Raw genomic sequence first — 27,985 nt, 5'->3', positions numbered from 1 at the left:
AGAAACTCTTGAAGCTGCAGCTATACATTTTCCTGTCTGATGCATCCAGTCACCAGCCTTTGTACTCACTGCTGCTGAAGACACTGACGGCCAGCCTGAGATGTGCTTTGTCCAGCTCCCCTCTCCGCCGAGCTGTCCTGAACACCTCCTCTGAGAAGCTCACAAACTCCTCAAAACGGCTCACAGAGGGCAGGATCCCACCTTTCATCTTGCTGGGCATCTTTGTCTCCTCAATCTCTTTGCACAAGGTCCCCTGGCAACAACACACAAGACGCGGCATTCTCAGATGTGACATGGCCCCAGCCTCATTTTATGGTGCACTAAGGCACAGGCCAAAAAACAAGCAAAGTAATCATTTGTGTGTACCACTTTCTCTATTTACAATATCTTCTATGGGAAGATATATGATCTTCTTTGTTTGAGGCTGGATGTGAATCTACGCTAGCTGCTCTCCTGGACCTGGTGTACCTGGTCTCCCAGGCTATGTGGTTCTTTGCCCAGACACAGCACTGCAATCTCCCCAGGCAGACACCCACAGCTCCTAGGACAGAGGTGTTCACCACTGCCACTTCATGCACTCCTCAGGCTGGTTTATGAGCAGACTTGCTGCTCCAGGTCTTAGCACAGACACAGCTGATGTCAACATGAGGCCTCAGTGGACTCAGGGACAGGTTTCTTGGCCAATTCTGATGGACTGTCACCCCCTCCCCTGCCACAATCCCCTCCCTGCTTCTTGGGCCTGGAGGCCAGCAGGAGAACAGGAGAGCCATCTGACATGCTGCCATCACTCCCACAGCCTCCCAGTACTCTACATGGGGGAAACCCCTTTGGTTTGGCCATCCTGGTAAGAGGAGGCACAGATGGCTCTTAGGTTTATTGTGTCCCACCTCCCTCACACAGACACAATCGTTGATGCCATGAGGGTCTAGTCCTCCCAAAACCAAAGAGTCCGATCCCTGTCTGATATAAACCAGTACTGTCTTGAGTGAAGATCACGTTAGAAGTTTAGGAGATTGTGATGGAGGTCAAACATCACTCAAGTCTACTTGGGCTTACTGCAACTGACACTCACAATGCATTTGTTGAAGCTGCTCTTGGCCAGGAGCAGCATGTTGCCCAGAACACTGTTGAGGAACGATGAGGGGAGAGCTGAGGAAGACCCCCACATCTCAAAGATGGAGTCATTCAAGGTAACCAGGACCTGCAAGCAGCCGAATGGGTGGGCCTTATTGCAAACATCTAGAAATCCTCTCAGCTCTGGTTCCAGGCAACTGAAGATCTCACTCAGCAGCCGGGTCGTAGGTTCTTCTAGTCTTAAAAAAAAAAAAAAAAGAAAAAAAAAGGTAAGCAATTAAATGGGGAAGGACACTGGCCCTGTGGCCAGCTGCAGAGGCAAGGACAAAGCTAAAGAAAGAATCAAAGCTGTCTGTATTGCAATGGAGCCTGTTTATGCTTGGGTCATCCTTCAACTCTACACCATCTTTGCTTGTAAAAGGACTTTGAAATGTCCTGTTTTGCCTGCCAAATGAAAAATTTTGGTGTTTTCATGCTGACATTTTTAATAAGATTTCTGTTCTACAGTATATTTTCACTTTATGACATTGCTAATAAGGAAATAAAACTGATCAAACCATAGGGGTTTCCATGAAACATAAACCTCGCTTTCTGATCCACCCTGAAGCAGAGCCGCTGTGCTGGGGAGAGGCAGAAACAGTAGGCTCTTTTCAGTCTCTCTGCGTGCCCAGCTATGATGCCTCCTGGGTTTTTGCTATCCAGGGTGCAAATCTGAGACCACTTAGTCGGCAGCAGGATGGTCAAGAGTGAAAAACAATCCTCCATCATTTCCTCAGGCAGTCCCTGTAGGACACTCCAGACCATGCCCCTGTCAGAACAGCCAGCTGTATCTCATCACCCACTTACTGACTCCGAGGCTTGGTGCAAGGAGGGTCTTCTGGAGATGTTGTGCTTTCTCCTTCCTTAGTGGCAGATGCCTGAAAGAAAGAATGGAATGGAAATTATGATTTGTCTCCCCTCCCGCAAAGAGAGAAAACTTGATATCTGAGTTTCTGCCACCTCATATTGGAGTTCTGTGTTTAATGCTTAGAGATCCTGTGATTTTGCTGGAGCCATCCATTAAGTTCAAGTCAATTCTCCTCTGTCATCAGAGGTCTTAAGCTTCCCCACTACTGACACCACTGACAGTTACTAGAGGACAAGAGCCCAGGAGAGCTCAGGTATCTGACGGAGGTAAGCAGCCACCCTACTGTGCCTGCAGAGGCTTGTATCAAGCTGGAGGGAGGACTGGCAAATGGGACTGGAGAGGACATAGTCCTCACGCTTACCTTCAGCACCTGCAGATCTGCAGCGTCGTGGCTTAGCTGGAAGAATTTCTCAATGAACTGCTGCTCCACAGTGCAAAGGGGTTGCAGCTCTCTCAGCACCTGCTCCAACATCTGCTTAGAAACCATCGGGCATGTTAGAAATGCCTTCTAGCACACACTGAGGACACTGGAGTAGATGTCCATGTCCACCTAAAGTGAAATCTAAGCCAGGTCAGCCATGTAGAGCATTTCTGCTTCTGTTCCAGGGACACAGCACTAGAGAAAGGACCATGGGATGGGCTGCAGCACCGGCACAGTCACTGTGGGACACTAACCCTTTAGAAAACCTCAGCTCCTTACCTTGATGACATTGCCTTTGTCTGGTGTGTCCTCCTGGCCTTCTCTGCTCCCAGGGAGACTCCATCGAGACTGCTGCCTGCTCCCCATCGCCATCGGCTTCTCTAAACTTTCCTGAAGACCTGCATAGTATGTTGGTAGGTGATTAGACATCTCCATCCCTCTTGTCCTCTCCAGCTCCTTTCATCATTTTAACAGATTTAAATGTCTCTTTTTATGTCTGATCTTATGCATGAATTGGCCTTTTCCTGTTGGATTCAGATATATGGGGGATGCAGGTTTTGCTCTCATTTTTTAATCTGCCTTCTCACCTGCTGCACTCTCTTTTTTATTACTTTTTTTTTATTTCACTGTCTGTGATGCTTACCCCTTTGCATCTAGTGCTTAATACTAACTCTTAAGGACTGAGGAGGGAAAAAATCTAGGTGATAAGAGCATAAATCAGCAGAAATGCCTGCAAGTTTCAGGAAAAATATTTGTTGCTTAGTTTTGATAGTAAATTGCCATAAAACAATACCCAGGCAGGGGGGAAGGTTGGCTTTTTTCAAAAACTAGCCTTTTAAAATTATAAACATTCACCTGGAAATTAATATACTTTTCAAATATTACCATTTTTTACCACAGTGTTTTCACTGAGTGCTTGGCTTAAGTGGAAAAGTTGAAAAATTTCTTTGAAATGTGCATTAAAAAAATACTGTTATACTCACAGTAGGGAAACATCCATATCATTTTCTAATTAATTCTAAAAATTTATATCATTCCACTAATCCCAGAGGTCCTGGGTGAGTCAGGCCAGCTCTCTGTTTCTCATAACATCCAAAATATCCTTGTTTGATCCACTACCTGCAGGGCTTTTACCTTTGGAAAGGATTTGTCAGATGCCCTACATGTGGAGCTGGGATGAGAAATGACAGACAGCCCTGATGGCGACCTCAGCCTTGCTAAAACCATGGAGAAAATTAATGAGCTGCTTCATAACCTTTTTCCCACCCTTATGCAACGGGTGACGATAATTTCACTTGCTGGGAAGTGGCAAAACCAGGAAAAGATTATCTCCCCACAGCAAACAGGAAAGAATTTTACGAGCCTGTAAATTTTAATGTGGAAAGGGGAATAAGAAAATGAGGAGAAAAGACTTAATTATTGGCTCATAATTAATTATAAACAGCTTGGGTTTTGCCTTCTAAACTCTCCCGTAATACTGAAACAAGGCAATAAATCATCAGGTGGTATATTTAGAAGCAATTGACATAAATAATCCTTTATGAGGGCAGGGAATCAACCCTAAAAATTCACTGCCAGGGTAATCAGTAGAAAGAAAGAGGTACGGAGAGCTAGAGCAAGCCTGGGATATTTTAAAGCAAGGATGAGGGATGTTATCAGGCAAGTGTCCTTGCAGCCTGGGCTTTCATCCATGCAGCAGCTCACCCCAACGAGCAGCTGAGCAGGTGAAACGTCAGGGAAGACCTTGGATGAGGTTCCCGCAGAACTTCATCAAAGCCAAACCTTCCCTGCAAAACAGGCTGAGGCCAACCAATTTTGCAGAAAATATTTCAGCAGGAGTCTCTGAAGGTCCCCAGGAGCTGGGGGAAACTGTGCTTACGTTCAGTGCCCACTGCTGCCAAGCTCCTGCAGAAGGCCATGTGCATGCATGGCCAGGGTGCTGCCAACCCTGCATTATGTCCCTGAGCCAAGGAGAGGTCAGCTTCAGCTCTGGAGGGAGGTGATGCGAGAGGAGATGTGCTGCTCTCCCTCCTACTTTGTCCCCAGGATGTCCAGAGGTGGACAGACAAATCTCAGTTGGTAGCACTGCCAGCCCTGAGGAAGGTGCCTTTCTGCAGCGTGGCTGGCAGAAGCGCTGTGGATACAACTTTCTAAAAATTCCCCCTATCACTAATTGCAGTCTGCAGTGACATGGTGTGCTGCTCACATTAATGATGGGCTGAGCATCCCCAACCAAGCCTGGGCCTTCCTACCTGTCCCAGACCTCTTCTCACCACAGGGAGCAAAGCACGGTGCCAGCACACCCCAGCACCCACAAAACCAGTTTCATCTTGTCCTGGACATGGGAGCAACACCAGCAACAGGCAGACACCTCTGGGTGATTTATAACAGTGCAATAACAGGCTTGTAGCCATCAAGGTGTCCTTCTAGTGCTGCAATGGTTTTCGCAGACACTGGATTTTCTCCTGGGATTTTAATTATTCCCATTTTATGGGACTCACATAGGCATTAAAGACAGACAAAGTACTGAAAGGAAATCACTGGTTTAACATTTACCAAAAGGGGATCAGGCAGACTGGCTGCAACACATGCCCTACACTATCTATTTTTTTATTTAACAAGTCCATTTTCATAAAGGTCCTCATTAATAGCCGTCTCTGCTCCTGCAATATCCCCCATTTTAATGGCTTTCTGAGCAGACCCAGCTGTTCTGTGGAGGAGACAAACTTAGGTGTTTTTATTTTCTATCACCCAGCAGAATTAAAGTCCCTTGCTCAGAGCCCATCAATCACTTTTCAAATAGGAACCAAGGCCTCTTTATCCTATACACAATCTTTGTTATTTCCTTCTGTTTGAATAAAAGCAATCACCCTTCTTCAGGAAATAGTGCTTGATCACATTATCTTATAAACCACAGATTGGAATTTGCTTCCCCACTGCTAATTCCCCAGGCTTGCTTGCTGTCAGTAAATTCATTACCTCTTATCAGGAATTCCTATTTTTAAGAAAGAAAGAGCACATTTCCCCAGGAAAAGCTGTGTCCAGGCATGGAGGAGAGGGGTGTGTGAGAGGAATGTTACCTTTTTTAACTATTTGTTTTACCCAGTGTGGCAGGTGAGGCAAACCATATGTCCCTCTCTGTCAGAGCTGAGTGTAGGAGCTGTATGGTGAGCCAGTCCCCGTGCGAGCGAGGCATAAGAGCTGGAAGCTGGAATCAAATTGGTCCTGACCAATTATCTCATTACAGCGACTGATTTATTTGTGCATGCACCCCTTCTTCCAAGGAGGGTGGGCAGTGTTGGACACTCATAAGGACAAGACCCAGCACCGGCTGTGTGGCAGCAGGGGGATGGCAAAGTAAGCGAGCCATGGAGAGCTACACGAACTGGCCGTGTCCTGTCCCAGTATGATACCACCAGCTCTGACAGCCGCCCTGGGGAGAGCTTTCCTCAGTCACTACATCTCTGGTGAGCTGAAAGGAAGCATGGGAACAGTCCTCTACTTGGGGCCCTCCACCTGGGCCAATACACCCTCACGAGGTGTCATCATCAGCCCATCATTGTGTGCTTGAACATAGGCGTCCTCCCTGGTGTCCAGATTGCAGCAGCAGGAACTGCCAAAATGTTCAAAGGGTGGGTAGCCCAGAGCCAACAAGTGATGCATCAAGTGCTCCAGCCCTGCTGTGTCCCTGGCACCTCTGAGGAGGGCGGAGGACATTCAGGGAGAAAACGTGTGTTGTAACACCCCCACGGGAGAAGTGTCTTCCTATATAGTTCTCGTGAAATTATATCCTTTTTCAGAAAGTCCATATCTCAGAATTATCCTGCAATTATTATTACCACCTCATTCTATTTTCCTGTTATCTGCTTGCTATAGGCTTTCCTGAGTCCTCCAGCATCAGTGACAGCTTGTAGCAACAAGTACAGCAGGTTAATGGCATTACACACAAGTTATTTGCCTGTTACCTTGTTTTCAAATTACAAGGAGAGTAATAATGTCCTGCTGACTTTCCCTACACAACTTATTTTTTGATCTTTTTTATCATGTCACTACTTTTCTGCTGGAACTAGCAGAGATTTTGATCCCCATTTTTCCCTCTCTTGGCTCCATAGTTTGGCAAATCATTCTGACATGGAAAAATGTGTTTCTGGTGACTATAAAAATATTTTCTGGAGGTGTTCACTTTCTTCATTTCTAGCAAAAATTCAAAAAGGAATATTCTAATTAAGTATCTGAGCTTCTACTGTCTCTTCCTTCAAAGGGGATAAATTTTTGAAAATGACAAATAGTGGGGAGAAAAAGCCCAAGCTTTTTTCTTTTTCCACTCCTTTCCAGTGACAAAAGACTATTTAAGTGAAATTTTCTTTCTTTCTTTTCAGGACTTGGGTGCTCTGTTGCATGTACACTGCCAGCACTGTCTGTCCTGGTTTGGTCCCGTGGTCTTGAGGTCCCCTGTTTTCCTGGTATGTGTGGCTGAGTGTCTTTCCCAGGGGAACTGGCACTGGGCGGGGAGGAGCTGGAAGCGGTGGTGGGTGTGTTGAGATACAGCTGTGATGCACACCCAAAACCAGGAGCTGAGACATGCACCTGTGTCCCTCTCCTCAGGCACAGCTGCCAGCATCTGGGAGTTGCAGTCTGCTGCTGTTGGCCCACCCTGGACTGGGACTGACTGAGGCAGTACTGGGAGTGCAGTAAGGGGATGAGCAGACCCAGCACTCAGGTCCACTTGTGCTTCTCAGTGCTGTGCTCCTTCACTTCTGTGAGGTGGGAACTGCTGTAGCTGCCGTGATGCAGAACAAAGTGATGCTGAGTGCTCCCACCCAGAGTGATATAGGGCCAGGCAACAGTACAAAACTTGGGACACGGAGGAAGCTTCTTCTGTCACCTCAGCATGGGAAACACTGCCAGCAGAAGCAATGTCCTGTTCCCACTCATGTGCAAGTTGCTGCTAGCATAGGCTTTCTCTGTCCCTTCTTGAGACTCACCAGATTCTTCACAGATCCACTGAGCAGGAAGGAGATTACAGCAAAACACGCAGATATTCGCCCTTCCCTTTATGGCCAATTCTGAAACTGAGGGAAAGGGCCCTGGAAGGCTACAGAAGTGGAAATCACGTGCAGTGATCTGATCCTGCAGCCTCAGGGTAGCTCCCTCCAGATGCCCATGGCCCAGGCTCCCTAACAATCCCTTGTACCCCACAAGAATGTCATGGACTTCATCCCAGAAGACAAAGGTTGGGCAAATATCAGGGCAGTTGGGTCAGCTGGACAGAGGCTGTTGGTACAATCATTGCTGTGGGGTCAGCACAGCAAGTACAGAAAGGCAGAGCCCTTCACCACGTTCCTACTGCCACCAGCCTCATTTCCTTCCCTAGGCTTTGTCCTCTGGCTCTGGGGTCTGGACACAAGTGATTAAGTAGGTGCAGAGCTGGAAGAAGCTGGGCTCGCACTCTGATAGACTAAACACACCATGTGAAGTGGTTTCTGACATTCAAGCTGGGCCAAGCTGGCATGGAACTTTCCATTACAGTGCTTTGTTTTGCTGAAGGAAAATGTGACTTCTGCACAATCAGAAACTTCCAGAGGAGACAGATCAGTTTCTCTTTTTATCTTCAGAAACACCTGACTGGAATATTTTGAGTCAGATGCGGTGATTTCTGTTGAAATGATCACCTTGGGACAACACAGCCCCACAGTCAGCTCACTATGAAATCATTCTGCTCTCACAAATATTGCTATGAATACACTCGTGTCTTCAGGGACAGGCTTGGTGCCATCTCTTTACAGGGAAAAGAGTTTCTGAGGAGTCTGTGACCAGCTCCGCTTGCAGGAAATATGGACCAGGCATTAGCCAGGCAGTCCCACATCCCCATCTCTTACAGCTCCTCAGGACACAATCTCAGCCACCCATGCATCAGTTCTGAGTCCTGCAGAGGGAAGGTACACACAAGCTACAGCTCTGACAAGCAGCTAAACAAAACTGAATACACAGAGCCAAGGCTCACCCAAACACTGCCTGGTGTAAAGCAGAGTCAGCTTTGTCACGTGCTGCCAACTGCAGACAAAGTCCATGGAGGAGAAAGTAAATTCATGGCACAAAATCTGGGGAAGACACCTGTGATAGAGGATGATTACTGTGTTCCCTACTTGCAAATAAATCACTGCTCAGCAGCACAAAGGTCATATTTGCAAATCACTCACTTCCTTTTCTTCTTCCTAACAAGAAGGTTTTGGCTTGTTCAAAAAAGGCTTTGATTTCCCGGTCATAGAGTCTGCTGAGCTTCTGGGCATAAACCTGGAAAGTAGAGAAACAGCCAGATGAAAGCAAAAAGACCAAATTTTATCATTTCAGACCTTTTCCTTCAACACAATGTCTACCACTGATTCCCAGACTGCTTTCTGTCAAGCACAGTGGCCCAACATCATGTGGCCAAGTTGGCTAGGTGCTCTCCTAGAAGGGCCAAATGCTGGAAGCTTGTGGGTGGTATGGGTCTGGTGAAACCAAGCTCTCATCATGAATTAACTAGTTTGACTAATCTGTTCCTGGCGAATGGTTTGCAATATTTGTTCAGGATTTCAGCCATACCTTGGGGAGATCACAGAACAGAACTGGGTTGGCATTCCTCAGCCAGGCCATGAGCGGGGTATAGGGCACCAGTTCCTCATGGTGGAGTCCATGGCTTGGTGCAGATAGCTTGTCAATAGGCTGACCAAGAGCAGAGACCTGAGCATTCCCCTAAAGCAGCAGAAACAGCAGAAAGAGTCAAATAAAACATATCCTTGAAAAGTTCTGTGAAATAATTGCTTCATAATTGCCCTTGAATTTCCAGTTCTGAATATGTTGGATTTAAAGGGCAAAGCGGAGCATGCATGATCACTTTGAACTCTAGCTTTAATCCCATGTCCTGGGAACAATTCTGAGCCCAGAGGAATGAGCTGGCCCATCAGTAATATGTGGGATACTCCAGCTAAGCACAGCGGTCAGGAGAAGACACAGATGAAAAGCTCATTTTTTGGGAGCATGCTGGAATTGTCCCTCCAAGCACTGAGAGGTGGCTATGCCTCAGGGGGGTGGGATGCAGTGGAGAGGAAGGATGCTTCATAGTTGATGCAGCCCATCTGCCAGGGTCTGGCAGAGGTGGGACACCGCACCCACAGAGTCAGTTGTGTAGGTGGGACAGGAGCTCAGCAGGTTCAGAGCAGGTGCTGGTGGAGCAGCTTGCTCAGGGCTGTGTCCAGTCGAGGTCTGAAAATCTCCAAGGATGGAGATCCCACAGTTCTCTCGCAGTTCCCTGTTAGTCACATCCCTTCCCAGAGTCAATGCTTGAAAGTAAATGCTAAAGATTTAAGAAAATAACGCAAGGATTTGTGAGTTTCTCCTTTTCTCTTCATTAAATGAAATCTAGAAGAGTAACATTTTCCTTTCTGATTTCTGCCCACAGAGATATTGTCCACCATATCTTTTAAATTGCAAGACAAGCACTTGAAAATGTTAATCAAAGGATCAAAGGATTGGCTTTTATCCTGGGATTTTGTGTTACAGACGAACAACCACCCTCCCCAAAGTTAAACAAGAAAATCTAAAGCAAAACTCTTCAGGCCTAAGCAGTCTTTAAAATGACCAGAGGATTAATGACTATCACAGGAGGGAACCTGATAGCCTGATAGACACAGAATTGTGCTGAATTTCTTCTACATGCCTGCAAAACTAACCAGAGGGCTAGGAGGCAATGGCAAGGTGAAGGTATGTAAAAGACCTCTTTGGGGAGACACTTTTGGAAAATCCTCTTACGGTGGCATCCCCTATACTGCTGGTACCATTTTACCAGAATATTCAAATCTGTCAGGATTTTGAGCTGCCACGTGAAGAACAAAGCCCACCTGCAGCTCGAAGATGCTTGTAATGTGACTGATGAAAGAGCTTTCGAAGTTCTGCTTAAGTGTTTCAAACATGATCAGTTGCTCAGCCACAGACTGCAGTTTCCGGTAACCTTGAGGAAAAAAAAGAGAGGCTATCATGATACTGAGTGGCACAAGCCGTGGTGGCTGAGGACCAGCATTGCTCATCACACTGGAAAATAAGACAGGTCTTCAAGGAGTAACTTCTGGGGTAAATACTACCATGCAAAAGCCAACAAAGGGGAAAAGATTTGCTGTGTTACCAAGCAAATACAGACAGGGAGGGAGTTTAAAGTAAAAAACCAAATAATTGCAAAGCATCCGTCACTCTGACCGTGGCCAAGGACAAACACCCAGTCTCTTCATAAGGAAAACATGGGGTTTCATGCCAGGATCAAGTCCCTGTACACCAGCAGGTCTCCAGCAACACCCACAGTGGATACTGCTAAAATGAATTATCATTTTTCCATGCTCAAGTACAGACAACTGGGTTGCCCCAAGAGATCACAATTTCTAAACATGCCTTTCCACCAGTTCCTTTCCAAACTATAAGAGGTGTTGTATACAGATGGCAGACCACAATGTCTTATATCCAGGTATTTAGAAGAATTGTATACATGCTTGCCATAAGCCTGCCTCGACTCTAATGTAAACTGGGCCAGCCGGTGCCTGAGTCCAGAGGTGCCTGCAGACCTGCCTGTGGTGTGTGGATGCCCCAGCTTGGCCATTTGCAGCATGAATTGGATTTCTCTAGGAACGGAGCCAATCACCTCCCCAGCAACTTTTCTCCATGGATGTTCAGGGGTAATGTTACATTGGCTTTCCCAGCCCTGCTTGAGTGTGCTCCTAGGTGAAGCTGCTAGGCCTTTGAAAGCATCAGCAATATCTCCAGAAGAAAGCCTGTTTCCCCAGCTCACAGCTTCAGGTGCACTGCAGGGAAATAGTGTTTGTAGCTCTGCACCTTACACCCCAGGTGCCCCTTGGTCAGTGCTGCTACTTAGCTTCCCAAATACATGCCTGCCTTCTATTTCTTTCCTACTTTGCCCAGGCAGCCTGCAGGGCTGCCCAGCAAGTGTGTGAGCTAATTTCTGGGATCACCCCCTGAAGCTTCAGCGGTTCAGGGGCATCTGCAGAGGATGGACAGAACAAAGTGGTGCTGGGTGTGCAGCACAGGTTGTGGATGAGATAGTGGCTCTGCTGTCTGCAGACATAAATCTCTGCTCTCTACTCACCGGGCTGTACCTGGATGTTCATGCAGGCAGATAAAGCTTCTGCTGCAGCAATGCAGGCTTTCACTCTGCTGGGACTGGAAAGATCTGCCTGGCTCAGGGCATCACAGTGTTCCCTGCTGAGGCTGAGGTGGGTCTAAAAAGAAAGGCAGAAGAGAACAGGTACAAGCACAGCCAGCTTCTCATCCCTTCTCATCCCACCCAGAAGGCTGCTGGCTTGAAATAGCCAAGTGCTACCTTCAGCTGCCAGGCTGCATGTGTCCCTCAAGAAGACCATGCTGCTCTATCCCCACCAAAAACAAAGATCTGCACAGTAGCAACTGCAGCTGTCACCACAGAAGACCTGGCAAACCTCAGCATAAGTTTGCAAAGGACTGGCACCTCTGGGATCTCTCCTGGCAACAAAGTGGTGGGGAAGAGAAAGAAAAAGCTAAGGAAACTGCAACTTGAGTTACTCAGAACTGAAAAGGTCAATGGCATAGAGGTAAGCAGTGGAAGTGAGGATTAGCTGTGCTATTACAGCACAGTTCTTGCATTTATGGCATGTTATGTTTGTAAATAATTTGCTTTCCCATATTTTCAGAGCTCATCAACAGTCTTTCCACTGGCTGTGCTGTCCCCTGCCCCAGTGTCTCTGTGGCTACGAGGTGCTGCAAAGAAAAGCTCCTTACTCCACAATGGGTGCGGAGACAGGCTGATGTGCACAAAGTCCACAGCTGATGGCAGATATTGACTTAACAGTTGTTACCTTCAAGGGTGGGAAAAAGAAAAAAAAAAAATAAAAAAGAAAGCAAAGGAGAGAAGAGGAATGGGCAAACTCCCATCAGTGGGAAGTGGAAAGAGATGCAACAGGGTCCCTGGACAAGCAGCCTCTCCAGGGCAACAGGGAGTCTCCAGAATGCTTTTCTGATGGTAGATGTATAGTTTGCCTCCGTACCCACTCAAAGTCCCCAGAGGTATCTCTGCCTGTGAGGTTATCGGTGCTGATGGGAGCACGATTTGACCAGGGGTGGGTGCTTCATTCTCTGGCTCTAATTGTTTGTTAAGTACTGTGTTTGCATATTCCTGGGTTATGATTACTGGCTACTGAAATGACTATTATCTACTAATGAGAGCTGGTTTTCCCTAGTACAAAGATATAAACTGAAAGCTACTAAGTGAAGGGAAGAAGAAAGCAGCTACCCTCAGTGGCAATTGCTTCCCACAAAACAGACATAGGTATGTCTCAAACTTGAAAACACAAGGCTGGAAGGATTACAGTGCTTTGGATGCAAGGGTAAAAACACTGCTCCAGCAGCCTCTGAGCATGTAAGAAGGTCCCAAAGCTGACAGTGAAAGGCAAACCACAGCATCCCAAGTGAAATGCTACAGAGCATTCAGAAGGTCCTTGGCATTACATAATTTGAGGCTCATCTTGACCATGAAAAGAACTCTTAGGGACCCCTCTTACAGCCCTGGACCACAGTGAGGGTACTGCTGGTCTACCTGTAGTCCATCCCAGCTGTGTGGTCATCATTATATTATCAAGACAACAAAGTCCCTCATTTCTAGGCCAGAGAAGCTCTGTAGCCTTTGCAGACAGATAACAGTTTTCAGAGTGTTTGAGGCTCACTGAATGTTTTTTCTAATACATTCAACAGGCTGAAGATTTATGTCTTTGCAAATCTACACACCGTGAGAAAGAGGATCTCATCCATCAGCCTTGTCTTGTTGGAAATGATGCAATGTAGCAAGGAGTTTTCCTGGTGGATGTGGTCCATCTGCTGCTTCACACTTCCCAGTAACTCATCATAGATCTGCAAGGTCTCCTCCACTCTGGCCACCTCTACCAGGGCCTCATCAATGGAGCTCATCAGCTGTGTCACCTGCTTCTCAGAAGATATAATGGCTCTAAGGTTGGCCTGTGAAATGGAGAAACAGACGTCTTCAGCACTGTAGCAGGGACTGATCATCACCATCTCAGAGTCAAATATCCTCACCTTCACTGTCCCAAGTCAAAGCAGAGACCCTGTCATTATAACATGCAAGATACTGTTATAATTGCAGCTGTCCTGCATCACTACCTGCACAAGGTCGATGTCTTGTCTTTGCACTTGGCTCAACTTTACATCAGCAACCATCTGCAAGTCCCAGGTACCAAGGCAGAACAAAACCCCTCCCTGAGCAAGGTGTACGCTCAGAGGACTTTCATCTGTCACAGCAAAGAGGTTACTGTGGAGTCGCCGGGCAAATCCGACCATGAGCAGAGTACAGTCTGTAGGTTTGGAGAGGGTACCAAGCCCTGCTGGTTTCTGCACCCCAGTTTTCCCTCTGTGCACTAGAAAAGTCCCAAATGGACACTGCATGGAGTCTCCAACCCTCTATCGCCAGAACTGGTGAAGTCCCCTGAGGACTTGAGTGTCCATCCCACACTGTTTGTAAGGAAACATGCCAGCTTTGAGGTACTGGCCATTTCTGGCTGGTTCTAACACATTTATGTAGGCTATGGCCAAGCCAACTGCCTGTCGCAGCATGTTTAGCACAGCTCCGGGCATTGCCACTGCTGCCAGGGTGTTACCCAGCTGAGCTGCTCTGGCAGTGGAATTAATAAACAGTTAAATCGTGCATGAAACATGCACATATATATGTCTCTAATATGGAAAATGAAGGCACAATTTGCCTAGGGAGGTCTCAGGCATTTGTTTTGATGGGTGGTAGAGATATAACGGCGTGTTAATCGCTGCTGACAAGCTCTGCTAGAGATTAACTGCTTCCAAATGTTAATTGTATCATTTTCAGGGCCTATGTACCATGCGGGATATCAAAGAAAGCAATCAATAGACAGGGGCCTGGGAGGCGTGAGTCTTCCAGACTGCTATTTTTCTCTCCATCAATAAAGCTTTTAAAGAAGTTTGTCTTTTCTGATATCTGAATTATCTGATGTCTTTTTCATTAAAGGAAGAACAACAGAAGCATATGCACCTCCCAGTATGCCCCACACTCAGCTCACCAGTAGGAAACAATAGGAGGAAGAGAAGCAAAGTCTTGTCAACCCAAGTCAGGTTACCGTGGCTTGGACCTACCCTGCGCTCTGAATTAAGAATGTGTCTGAAAGCACAGCCGATGCCAGGCATCTACAATCCCTGTGTTAAGGACCTTCTTTTCTTCAAGCTCCACTTGCACTGCTACTGGGATAAAGATGAGCTGCGCAGAGGTGCTCCTGAAATGTGTGAGAGCCAGTTTGCAGCACACACCTGGACCAAGCAGCTTCGGTCCCACTGGCAAAGCATGGATCACACTCTCCTGTTACAAATGTAGTGTCGTTTTAGGAAAGTGTGGAGAAAGGACTGTGGGGAATGGCTTCAGATGTACACAGATCCGCAAAGGATCTGGAAAGGTCAGAGGAATTCTGTAGAAAAGAAGAGCCTGATATCATAGCAAACACAGCAAAGCATCTCTATCAAAGGGTAGAGATGAAACTACCCCACTGCAAAGTGATGCAGCTTTCCCATGGAGAGCCCAGTGATGGCAGGGAAGAAGGAAGTTTCACTTGCCAGCAGGCTCAGCAGCTGGATTTAAAGTGGGGCTTGCTAACACACGCAGATGCTTACCTCCAGAAGCACCAACAATGCTACATGAATGCTCCTTTCGCCTGGAGCCCAACCAGCCTACACAGGCAGGCACAAGGGACCTGGGCAGGAGCAAACAGCCTCGCTCCCAGACTGCTGCTTTCCAGCCGCACACCAGGGACCCCAGCCCATGGCTATGGGCTCTGCACGGAGCTTCACATTTTATTAAATGCTCATAAATTACAGCCATAAACCTCCTGCAAGCCTGTCACTGCTTCAACTACAGATTGTCTTATTAGAGCTTAACAGACCCATGGGGGTTTGCCCAGAGCAAAGCATCACTGGTGACTCTGGCAGGGCAGCTGCTGGCAGAAAGGCCTCTCCAGAGAATCGCCTCTCGGGTAAGGGTAATAACTCTCCTGCTGAAGGTAGTACAAAGCTGCCAGGAGATGCCTGAGTTTCAGCAGGTGCTGGGATCCTGCAAGTACATAGGAATACCAATGTAAAAATCAGAACTTGCCACCTCCCAGGTGCCCTGACTGTGCTTTCCTTCCCTCCAAAGCAGATAAGCAGTTGCTTACTGTTGGTGCTGTGTTTCGTGATCCCCAGAAGAGATGGTTTAGCAGAGGGTGATTACTATTGTAAGAGGAGGACAAGGTGTTATCACTGGGATGCAGGAAAAAACATTTAAATATATGCATGTGCTAGTCTAACTTGCTGGTATTAATAACACTTAATATAATCGATTAAACCTTAGAAATAGAAACATCTCATTAATTAATTCCTATTAGCAATAAGTGACATTTTTCATTAGAGGGTATTAAAATAATATATTCAACAGCGCTTTTCATCACAAAGATCTTAACAGATATTTATTAGTTACTCTCATAGGGTGTTTTATAGCTGGGAAACAGAGTAACAAAGTGCCTGTACAACTTGCCAAGAGCAAGCAGGAGCAGACCTCAGGAGTTTGGTCTTCCAGATTAACTACTAAGTTTCCAAATGCAGTAAGTCATATATATAAAAACACAAATTGGGAATCAGCAAATACTGAACCTGAAGGTTGAATTTAGGGTTTGTGGTTTCAGGTATGTTTTAGGATATTTCTTTTGGCTTATTTTTTTCCCTTTGTTCTTCAGTTACCTACCCATAAAATCGTAGCACCAGATATATTAGCATAAGATAAATGTTTGAAGCAGCTATCTCATTATGTTTCTCCAGCACTCAAAGAAATTATCCTCTGCAGAAATGCAATAAAATACAGAAACTCTAATAAAGTAAATAAAGCTCACTAGTCTGAAAATAATGTGTGCCTTCTCCACTGGCCCTTTCTACTACAGTTTATCTTTTACTTTTTATCTCCTTTCAGCTCTGTTCTTCCCTCTTTCTCCCAACTGCTGGTTTTCTTTCTGTAGGGATCATTGTTGGCCCTTTATTTTCTTCCAGGTATCCCTGCCTGTCAGCCCACCCTTTGTGCTCTTCATCACCCCCCACTTTTTACATGCACTTTCATCCCTTCCCTCCTTACTCAGCAGCCTTTATCCTTCCTACCCAACTTGCCTCTATTCTCCCCTTCCCAAGGTAACTAATGTGCTTGTGCTCAAGTTAAAAAAAAACCAAACCAAACCAAAACCAAAAAAACCCCCAAACAACTGAAATAACAGGAATTTTTGATCTGTGATAGCCCTCATGGCAACGTGTCAGGACCCATCCCCACTGCTTCTGTCTGTGGATTTGGCAGGAGCCTGGGGAGCAATCAGTGGCCCAAGGTGTCTGGCAGGCTAACCCTCCCTGTGAGACACCCAGCCATGTTTCCCCTTGAAAACATGAAGAAGGATTTGTTGTTAACCACATTTTCCCCTTGGGACAGTTCCTGTAAATCATTTCCAGATGAGGTTAAGGCTGTGGGACTGCTCAAGATTGCTGCTGACCACTGATCTGGCTGAAGGCACAGCTTGTGGACCTAGCAGTAGGAGCCAGAGGCAATGCCCTAAGACAAATTTCTTCTGCACAGGTGGCAACAGAAACGATGGTCCTAATTCACACTGCGTGGGACACAGAGACCTTCTGGACAATGCAAAGGAGAACCTAGATGTCCCCGGTCTCATCCACGTCCCTCAGCCAGCCCCAGAGCACCCCACTTCAATTTGCCCTGTAGTTAGGCCCTTACAGTCAGTCTCTTACCCATCCCTGCACTGCCCCCAGAAATTATAATCTGTTGTCCATGTGCAGCTGGGGTCCGTATCCTTCCCTGCAACTGGGTCTGTGCCACTATTTTGGTTTACTCCTTTGCAAAACTGGGCTTCATCTGCCTCGAGTTGGTGAGTCATTGTGTTCATCGGAGAGACACCACCCAAACCAATGTCTAAGGGTGGTTAAGCTCAGCATAAACAGATATTTGGTGCCTGGTTGCCAGGCTGCAGCTACTTGTTTAGCCCCTGCAAGGGACAGGCAGCTCCAGTACAGTGCACAGTGGGATGAACACTGACCCTCAAGAGGGGACCAGCAACGTCCTCCCGACTTGCATGTGAGATGCCTTTTGAGCTGAAGTAGCACAACACCAAGATGACTTTCTCTCCAGTCAAGTGCTCACAACAAACGAAGGAGCTGCCGATACCCAGAGGCTCAGTCCAGTGCCCTCCATGCCAGCCACCTTCTTTTCAGTTGAGTCACAGCCCTTGGCACCCTTACCTCATCCAACACATGGAGATCATTGCTCAGCTGCTCTGCAAAGGCCACAGAGTTGTTCACAAGGGGCTCGTACTCCTCCATCAGCTTCAACACATCAGCAGCTTCCTTTGGTGTCATCTCCTGGTACACACTGAGCTCCTCCTGGCTCTCAGCTTCCACAGTGTCCTTCCTGTCTTCTTGAGGCCTTTGTCTCCCTGCATGGGCAAGATGAGATGTAGAGATGGCCAAAGCCTTCTAGCTATGTCATTTTATTAGCTCTGCTAATATTAGCCCCAGGGGTCCCATTGAGTCCAAGTGACATGAGTCCAGTGGTCTCAGTCTGTTGGTCAGTTAGAATAAGATCACAGCATAGAGCAAAGAAAGGTGCACATGGGATAAAGGGTCAGTTTTGTAAGAGGGACAAAATGGACATTTGAAATTTAATTTGAGCTCTGGTTGCGTTTTTGTTTGCTAACCTCTGTGGGACTGTATGTTGGGGAATGTTGATATGTTTGTTGTACAAAGCTGAGACAAATTTCAGAGATTAACAGGCTTCCTCTGACCAAAAATACTGATAGTCATGTGTTGTAGAGTAAAATATATTTTTATATCCATATATATCTGTATTTCTTGATATACTGCTGGGGAATGTTACCAGGCAGGCAACCAGTCTCCCCCTGGCCTATCAGGACCAACACTTTAATGCTCACCTGCCACAACTCAGAGTGCAGATAATGTCTCTGGAGATAAGATAAACTGCCCATCTATTTTTCTTCCCAGCATAATACTGTGTCTCCACAGCAAGGGTCAGTGGATAAATCAGGCGTCTGTGCCTCCAGATACAAAAACATGGATTCTCCTGTTTCCATCTCACTGGTGCCCACCTCTCCCATCATCTGCATTCACTGTTTGAAATTTATTCACCTCCTGTTCCTAAAGTGATGATACTGATGATGCAAAAAACCCAAACCACTTCAAGTGTGACAAGGAAACTAATTACCTTCCACTGCACAGGAGGGGACATTCACAAATGTGATAGAGCTGGCGAAGAAGCGGTGGTTCAGCTTCCACAAGCATCTGATAAAGGTTTTCTTCTCCTCAAAGCTGCTAGCAGTCCACTTGTAAACCTTATCGAACTGCAGATCAAAATCCAGGCTTGCCTAGATGTCAACAGTTAATTACCACATCAATTAGATGCTACTTGCCACACTACATACACTCAGCACAGGTTTGCAGCACATTTTAATAGCAGGCACTGATGTGAAAACACCTTGCACACCAGGAGGAAAAACACCTCCTGGTTGAGGGAGGGAGGGAGATACATCTCTACACTGCAGCTTCAAGTTTTTGGTGGCCCCAGGAAACCACATTGTGAATGGAGACTAGCACAGGGTTTAGATGTTAGAGGAGAGAGCTCTGTCTGCACAGGCAGCTCAGTCCCTTCAACCAGTGGGGATGATTCTGACAGCTCCCTGAGACCATCTAGCAAGAAGTCTGCCTGAATGTGCTGGGAAGGTGACCCCAGGGAGACCAGTGCTACCGGCCACATCATGCCGATGACTAGACTGGTTTTGGTGGAGCTGCACAGGTATAGGCAGAGTCAGATCTGATGAAGGCTATTGCCCCCAGCATCCCCACAACACCTCATGTGATGGACACCAACTGTACCGTGTCCAGGGTAACTTTTGTCAGAAGTTTGATTTGAAGTCTTTCAATCAATGAATTCCCTGAAAAGCTCTGTATTTCCAAGCTGACAGCAGGACATTCCTCTAGTTAACAGCAAATCCTTCTTTGTGTTTCTTTCCTGCAGATATAGACATCTCTCCCTGGACTTCTCCTGCTATCCCAGAGCAACTGGGTGGGATTTGAGAGGTATGTTCAAGGCACTTGGCATATAATCACAGGCATGACAAAAGCACTGAAAATAAAAGGATGCACAGCAATTCTGACCCTAGAAGTGGACACCAGGACACACATAGTGGGTCAGACCAAGCAACCAGTCCCAGTGTCCTGATCCAGCATGCTGATTTCTTTTCAGATTATATAAATCCCTCACTTTTTACTACAAGTTTTGGGGGATGAACACTGATGAATTTTGACAGTGGCCAGTGACAGATGCTTTGGAGAAAAAGCATTCAAAGGGCAAGTCCAGAATTATATTGCCTTCAGGATTCCCTGCCAGCCTCCAGCAGCCCGTGATCTAGCAGCTCGTTGAGCCAGAGGTTGTATCCACAGCACTGTGTTTAACAGCCCTTGAAGGACCTACTGTCCCTGATTTCCTCTAATGGTCTTTTGAACTTACAGCGTTGGCTTCTACAGCATCCTGTGGCAATAAGCTCTGCAGTGTAATGATGTGCTGAATGAGAAAGCTTGAATCAACTGGAGTTAAGCATTCGGGGTGAGCCCAGCATCCACCCTGCCTCCCACTGCAGATATTCCCCTCTGCAATCCTCCTTCAACCCAAAATCTTAAACCTCTCCTCACTCAAGTATTGGGAACACCCAGAGAAAATCCAGACACAGGCTTCCACAAGCTCAGTCCCAAAGTCCCCCCAGCAGCACAGTGGTACCACACATGCTTCACCTGGCATATCCCAGCAGCCCCATTTCCTGTCAGGGGAAGGTCACCTGAGATAACAGGAGCATGGACTTGGCATTTCCCCATGTTGTTTTCATCTGTATAAGTGTCAATATCTCTACATCTAGCTATGCCCAAAGGATGTAGTCTCACGGAGGGGGAACTCCAGCCACAGGAGTCTTAGTTTTTGCCACTAAGCAATATACAGGTGTAGAGGAGAAGGGAGGCTGCTGAACTAGGAACATCCCACAGAAAGAAACTCCTTCCTGCACCAGCTCATTAGCTCTGTGGCACAGCCTGATCTCATCTTCGGGAGAACTTAGAAGCCGCACTTATAATTATTGGTACTAATCATCATAACAGACACAGAGTTTATGAGGATTGACGCAGTCCTACGATGCTTTAAGGGTTGCTTTCTAAACACCTCGGAGCAATACATCACACCCCCGCATTGCTTTTCAGGCTCAGTAGCAGCCCCTGCAATGGCACAAAGCAGTGATGTCTGGGGGAGGAATTTACAGCGTGCGTGGTTTACAGCATGCCTTATGAGGAGCTATTAAAGCAGAGAGGCATCCGTTAATCGTTTCATAAATATTCATACTGTTTTGGTCAAGGGAGCTGTAGCTTTAAGCACCGCTGGACTTGCAGTGTCAGTACTTTGCTGGTGCCAAGGAACAGAGGGCTTCCTAGCACACCAGAGCAGACCTGACGATCAAGTCCTTGCTGTGTGTACTGAATATTGACTCACAAGCTGGGGTTTGGCTGTAGTCAGTACTATCTGCTAAGCAACAGAGGAGAGATCTTGTTTTGATTTCCATGGACCTGCCAAGCCATGCAACAGGGAGGGATGGTGCAGATTTGAGCACTGGGCTGCACCGGGGAGCTTGGCTTGTGCTGGGATCTCTGTGGTGGGACCTGAGAGATGTCAATACATCCTGGCTGCAGCCTACTGCTTCAGCCTCTCTTCTGCCTGGGGACTTTGTGCAGCAGCTTCAGCTGGTCAGTAGATCCCATTTTAGGAATGATATGGACAATTCTGGCTGCTCCCATTCAAGAAAGACCAATTCAGCCTGGAAGAGGCAAGGAAGAGGGCTCCAGGCCTGATGAAGGGAAGAGAGAAGTCAATGAAGAAGACTAAGAGGTCAGTCTGCTTAGCCTGCCAGAAGGAAGGTTGATAGGGGAGGTGACTGCAATCTAAAAATATATCTGCAAAGGAAAAGAGATGTCTAACCTAAAGGACAGGCACGGCCCAAGCGCAAACAGGGATGATGTGGGTAGGAATACAGGCTGGGAGTCAGAAGAAGGCTTTAGCCATTGGGACAACCAAGTTCTCTATTTGTCTCCCAGTAGGAGGGGGTTCAAAAATACAGCAATAGTTTAAGATAGAGTATTATCAGTTTATCTCATTGGGATGGCAAATGAGGGGGAAAGGACTGAAAATCCTGGAGGTATTTTCTAATCCTAACTCCTCAGAAGTCAAAGCAGTTTAGAAGATTTGGTGAAGCCAGGCTCATCTGCTAGAAGAAAGCTCAGGCAGGATGAAAGCATGTCTTTCCTTGTGTACAGGAAAATGTAACACAGTTCAGTTCTACCCATAGGATCAAGATGCCCTGCAAACCTGCAATTGTAATTTTCCTTCCAGACATGCTGTGCAGATGTACTTTATTTGTCCTGGATGTAGAACTGGAAAGCTGTTCTTTTTCTCATTTATTTCTATGCTTGTGAAAACCCAGGCACCTAGCCAAAGCCCCTGGAACATTCACATTAATAAAAAAACTAATTATAACAACTTTAACAACACACTGCCAGCCCCAGCAGCAGAAAGGGAATATCTTGTCCATGCTTTCTTTCCCAAAAAACCTTAATGTCACCCTAAAAGCGCAGACTCACGCTGACTCCAGCTCTCTATAACCCTTCTTTCAGTAAATGCCTCCATTTAATCTTTAAATACCCTATGCAAATGTCTGTCAAGAAGCTTTGTCAACATGGATCGACAGATGGGCCTGACAATGTGTTCTGCAAATGCTGGAGACCTGACAAGAGCAGTGCTTTGCAGTCCATCTCTCCAGCCTCTGAGGGTTGCTGCAAAGAGCTTCAGGAAGCCCTCTACCTGAGGAATAAGGAGAGTTTGCCCACTGATTTTGATGGAAGCTGTGTCCATGCAGCAGTCACCCACTCACTGCTCACCCTGGTCAGGTATTTGGCCAGCTTGACATTTCCTAACTTAGAGAGGGATGACTCACGAGGGAGAAAATCACTCCAGCTTCAGCATCGTGGGCACAGGCATCTCCCTGAAGCAGATAAGGGAAATGAGAAGTCCAAAAGCACTGATGTAGGATGGTGGAACCATCCAGGGAGGGACCTCAGATCACCATACTCTAGGAAACAACTCTGAGGGAAGGCAGAGGACTTTTACATTTTTTTAATACTGGTTGTTTCCCCACAATAAGTATTATTCAGGCTGGTTCAGTCCTATATTAGAAACCACACACCCCCCTACACACACACACCCTGCTGTCCTTCCCACCATCTAAACATATGGGCTGAGTTCCAGAGGACCCAAATCCCCCTATGGACCCTGGCCCGTGTCTCTCTAGCTTCATATTCATCTCTCTCTCCCGTGATCAGTTCTGCCCTTTGCCACAGAAGGAAAATCAGTCCTACCTGATTGAGAGTCTTGCCATCTACCAGCTTCAGCTCTGCTAAAGGCCACCTGTAGGCTATCTTGTACTGCTCTCCTCGGTCTACCTTGACCTTCACCAGAAACGGCTGCATTGGCCTAAAGGTGTCCACTGAGGATGAGGGACAGGAAAAGAAAAAACAACCCACAATATTATTGTTAGCCCAGTACACAACAGTTCAGTGTGAGTGGACAGGTACAGATGGACACACAGACACTGATTTTGCATTGTGGCTCTATGGAGAGGTGCTACAGGGTTTTGACTGGCTTTTCTCTTCAATGAGTATTTATATATAAGAAGTTCTCTCTAGGGTCTAATCCAGAGTACTGTGAGGTCTATGGAGGGATTCCAAATAATTTCAATGAGTTTTAAACCGGACCATTGTGCTCTGCACAAGCCACAAGTAATATTTCAGCAAGATCCAGATGTGATGGGAACAGGGCACCCTAATGCAGTAAGATTTATGATGGCTACATACCATACTGCTGGCCCTACAACAGGGTGCAAAAGCACTGCAGTGTTTGACTGATACCCATGCTAACATATCCCACCAAAAATCAATTCTAGTGCCAATTAGCTTACAGTCACCGCTTGGTTTATCTGGGAGGTGCTCACTGTACATCATTCTGGCTATTATAATCTAGATCTCCCATATCAGCTAGGTATCTCCAGAAAGCTGATATGGACAGTTCCAGGGGTAACTCATGTATTTTAGATGCTCCTCATAGGGTGGCTACATCATCCCTTGGAGATATTCCTCCTGTCTTCCATTGACTACCGGGGGTTTTGAAGCACATCATTTACATCAAACACTATGGCTAAGGCTGTCAGAATTTAATACTGTAGTAGGTGACTATGCTGCCTAGAAGCTCATTGGCAGGAAAGTCTCTCCCCTGTAAGTTTGTCAAAAAAATCTACACTAACAACTTCTCAGGAGTGATGGAACAACTAGAAAAGCATAGACCAAAGGAGATGGAAAATTTCCCAAAGCACTTACACCTTTGGATCCTAATCAAATAGCTACATACTCCTGAAATATCTGGGTACTGTTAAAACTTTCACCAAAAAAAAACTATGGAGAGACAGAATGAGGCTGTAATGCTGTGTAATGTTAGAACGGTTTGTTGCTGACCTCTAATGACAGATTTGATGCAAATAGTAAAAAAAAAAAAAAATCTTACATTGGTGGAGGGAGCAATCCTGCAGACCCCAGATCTCTTTAGCCAGCTAAAGTTCATCTGACATTCAAAAGGAAACTTGTGATTTTATTGCCAGTTCTTGACATTCTGTACGGATGTGGCACAGCTCCTATCTTTGGATCAAGATTTCCTTCATTTAATCTTAAAATATAGCATTCCAAATAGTGGTCCTGTCTCTTCTCCCAAATTAGGAAAAGAGCCATCAGAGACCAAACTCTGAGTCTGCAAGAAACCTTCCTGGGTTTGCAACTCAACCTGTCTCCCAGCCCCACAAGGTTTCTCACCCACAACACAGAGAATGGACATCTTCTTCTTCTTCCCCGTCTTCCAGACACGAATGGTTTCCAGCAGCCTCTTTTTCTGTGGGTTGAACACATTTTTTTCCAGAGAGCTCCAAAGAGAAGCCATGGTGATACCCAAACACAACAAGAAGTGGTAGCTTGTGGTCACTGCAAGCTGCACAACACCTCCTGTGAAACACAAACAGGCTGGAGAGATAATCCACAAGCAAGCTCCTGGCACACCAGTAAAATACATTACTCCCACACTGATTTTGTCTCTGTTGTCTTGCAGACAGCGTGAGTGTTAAATAACTGGTGCAGACTTGAGGCCAGAAGGGCCTTTTATAATCAGCTGGCTTGAATTCCTGCTCATTGCAAACAGGACATGCCAGTACATCCAGCCCAATAAGGCCACAATAAGACTTTCCTAATTTCTTCAAAAAACCCATTTTTTTTAGTTCCAACTCAGCTTAGTGTCTTGAGCAACAGGACCATGTCCACAGGCAGGTGAAACAGGTTAGCAGCTACAAGAAATCCATTGCCTGATTGTTTTTGTTGGCCCACACTGTTTCAGTGCTTACAACTCAAGAAATCACCCTCCTGGGTGACACAACGCAATGCTCAAGTTGAGCTGCTGTGCCCTGCAATCAGCATGGGATGGACATACATGACTGTGCAAGTCAGTGCTGCAAAACAAAGAAGCTCAACTCCACTTTTGGAGCTCAGCTGTGGGGCATCCTGCCTCTCGGACATCCCCGGGGCTTTAGCTTAGCAGAAATGCATGGCAACCCTCCGAGGGCAGATCAACTTGCCAGGCCAGCTGCCTTGCCAACTTCATGCCACGCTGAGCAGCCCAAGCACGCAGAGACACAACTCACTGAACCTGGGGAGATGCTGGAGCCTCACAGGAGTGCAAACAGAGCCCTGGCTGTGGAGGGGGCTCAGAGGAGCTCACAGGGTTGCAGTGTGGGCATGGAAGCAAAGGGAGGTGGATTACTAAGACACATGCCTTGCAAGAGATGTTGTGCTAAGACCAAGACCATGTGGGGCTGCAAATGCACAGCCACTGTGACCTCCCTGACCACATTCTGCCACCACGGCCTGCACCCACCTTGCTGTGCCCTTGTGGTCTTCAAATCTCTCCTCTGTTTCCCTGGGCTGTGCTCTGCTTAGCAGCTCTCCCCACTCCAGCTGCAATTCCTTCCTCCTTGGCTGACAGCTCTGTGATTCCCTGCTTCCTCCTCAGTGCCCTAAAAGATTCATTTTTGGAAAAATACCAGGGGAGAGGGGCCTCAGGCCACCACTGCTTCCCCCTCCCCTTCCATCCCCAGTTCTCCTCCGATGAGCCCCGCCCTGGTCTCTTGCAGCCATGCAGACCAGAGCAGATGCTTCCCCAAAATGGCTGGTTCGCCTTCCCAAGCCCTCTGCCTCGGTCCCTGGGGCTTGGACCCACAAGCAGCAGAGGGAAAGTACCCTATGCAGAGGGTGAAAGCGCTCGCAGGTTTCACATGATTGCTGACTCATTAGCAAACCAATATTAAGAGGCAGCAGCTCCTAAACTCCCAAGGAGACCCACACTCATTTGCTCTTTCAAGGTTCCCTGGCTCCAAGCTCATCAGCTAATTAACCAGAAAGGAGAAAGGAGTAACACAGAGGGAATGGGAAACCCAGTGGAGTCTCAGTTACTGGGGTTGAGCCCCTCCTGCAGATGGCTATGTTTGTATTCCCTGGCTATGTGCTGCGAGCAAGCACTTCATGGAAATGTGCATCCACTCACGCTGAGATCTCCAGCCAGCTGAACAAGTGTACATTTTTTGCTTTCATAGTCTAACAGGAAACAAACCCCAACTTCTTCTCCCCCTCATTTTGCTTTGTAGCTGAATGTACTTCTCCACAGCCTGAGAATGGCTATGATGTGCATGACTAAAAGTCATCTAAGGAAATCGCAGCATCCAGCTTTAAACCATTGCATCACCTCATGACGTTTTGTAGGAGTAACATGATCGCCACTTTACAGACGAGGAAAGTGCAGTAAGAAATCAACCCAATCAGGAGGATCTCTCCTGGCTGCCTCCTTAAAAGCAGTGCTCAAAGCACCCCAGGGCCTTGGGCACAGATGCCACAGGAGAGTCCTATCTCCAAGTCCAGCCCACAGAGATCAAGACAACTGCAACCTCTTGAAAGCTCAGGCAAGCTCAGCTCAGTGCTAGGCTGGAACAAGACAACTTGATTCAGTTTGAGGTATTGAAATATACTGATTCAGGTCAACCCCATGCAAGAAGGAAAGGGTTTGTTTAAATCATCTTAGCAGAAGCAGTGTTTTTAGCAAAAATGCGTTGCTTGTTCACAAACTTGAGGTCCCTTACCCTTGAGGTCCCTTCCAACCTGGTATTCTAAGATTCTATGAAAGTGGTTTTTTTAATCCACAATATTCTTAATGGAAAGTTATCACACAGATCGTACCTAAGACTCATGGAGATATATTTCCAGTGTAAGTCAAACCCAGCACTATCAGGGAGGAGATGGCAGTTCATGTCCTGTATGTCATGTATAAACATTCAGAAACAACCAGCAGTTACATTACAGCCTTTGATCTAGGTGGTGAGGGAATAAGCAAAGTGGCTACAACTAAAAGGTTGCATTTAATGCAAATATTTCAGTAAGAATTAGGGATAAATAAAGATATAGACTGTAGGAAAAAATAATATTTAGAACACTCACTTTGAATGTTTTCTAAGAGAAATTAATTGTTATTGAAATTTACTGGTTGCTCTGCAGTGAACTAAAACAAATGAAACCTTCAGAAGCTCCCTCCCCATAGCGATGAGGCTTTCAGCTCAGCCACACAGTTAATGAGCTTGAAATCACATCCACAATTATTTAAACTTTTTCTACCATGGCTGTGACCAAAAAAAAAAAAAAATTTGTTGCTAAAATTATTCTGTCACCATAGCATCTCTTTGAATGCAGTCTCTCACCGGGTTATCTTGGTTTCTCCATCCCTGTCAGCTTTTCAGTCTCTCTAATGGCATTCACCTCCAGAGGCAGGCAGGATGGCAGCCCGGAGACCTGACCGTCTACACTGCTATTGCTTTCAAACTCACTAATTCGTTTATAATAGCACTTGAGCAACAGCTACATGAAAATGATTGAAAGCCAAAGTAATAGAGGGCTCACTGCTCCCTGATAAGTTAATGCAGAAAGCACAATACTTTCCACAAATGTAATTGAAAAGCTGTCTGTAGGGGAGCCAGTTAACCCCCCCTGTTTTCTAGACACAACCTGTAAGACTTAAAGATCTCAGTGAAACCTTCCTGAAATTTTCACAGAAGTGCACATCACCCATCCAGACAGCTGACAGCAAGGAAGAGAGTGTTAGTGAAAGGAAGAACGTTCAAAGACTTTACCAGCCGTGTCTCGCTGAGGATAAATTGCAGGATTTCAATCACAAGAAGCCTTAGAACAGGAAACAGTTTGCTGGTAAAATGAAAGCTTTAAGA

The 27,985-nt window shown here is 46.4% G+C and overlaps 1 protein-coding gene across 1 annotated transcript; it reads right to left on the bottom strand.

Moving 5' to 3' along the window:
- Positions 1-49: 49 nt before the first annotated feature.
- On the bottom strand, positions 50-27,970 carry LOC141927949 (exocyst complex component 1-like). Its single transcript, XM_074835411.1, has 16 exons — positions 27,893-27,970; positions 25,597-25,735; positions 24,489-24,674; positions 22,989-23,116; positions 18,748-18,907; positions 17,769-17,962; positions 13,203-13,430; positions 11,533-11,665; positions 10,283-10,392; positions 8,988-9,137; positions 8,603-8,696; positions 2,682-2,800; positions 2,343-2,453; positions 1,921-1,991; positions 1,073-1,313; positions 50-253 (listed from the first exon to the last, which is right to left on the bottom strand). The coding sequence occupies exons 3-16, from the start codon at positions 24,610-24,612 to the stop codon at positions 50-52; spliced, it is 2,067 nt and encodes a 688-aa protein (XP_074691512.1). The 5' UTR covers positions 24,613-24,674; positions 25,597-25,735; positions 27,893-27,970.
- Between the last annotated feature and the right edge of the window lie 15 nt (positions 27,971-27,985).

Source organism: Strix aluco, chromosome 10 (assembly GCF_031877795.1).
Source record: "Strix aluco isolate bStrAlu1 chromosome 10, bStrAlu1.hap1, whole genome shotgun sequence".
Lineage (NCBI taxonomy): Eukaryota > Metazoa > Chordata > Aves > Strigiformes > Strigidae > Strix > Strix aluco.
This window is presented reverse-complemented; position numbering and strand designations above follow the sequence as displayed.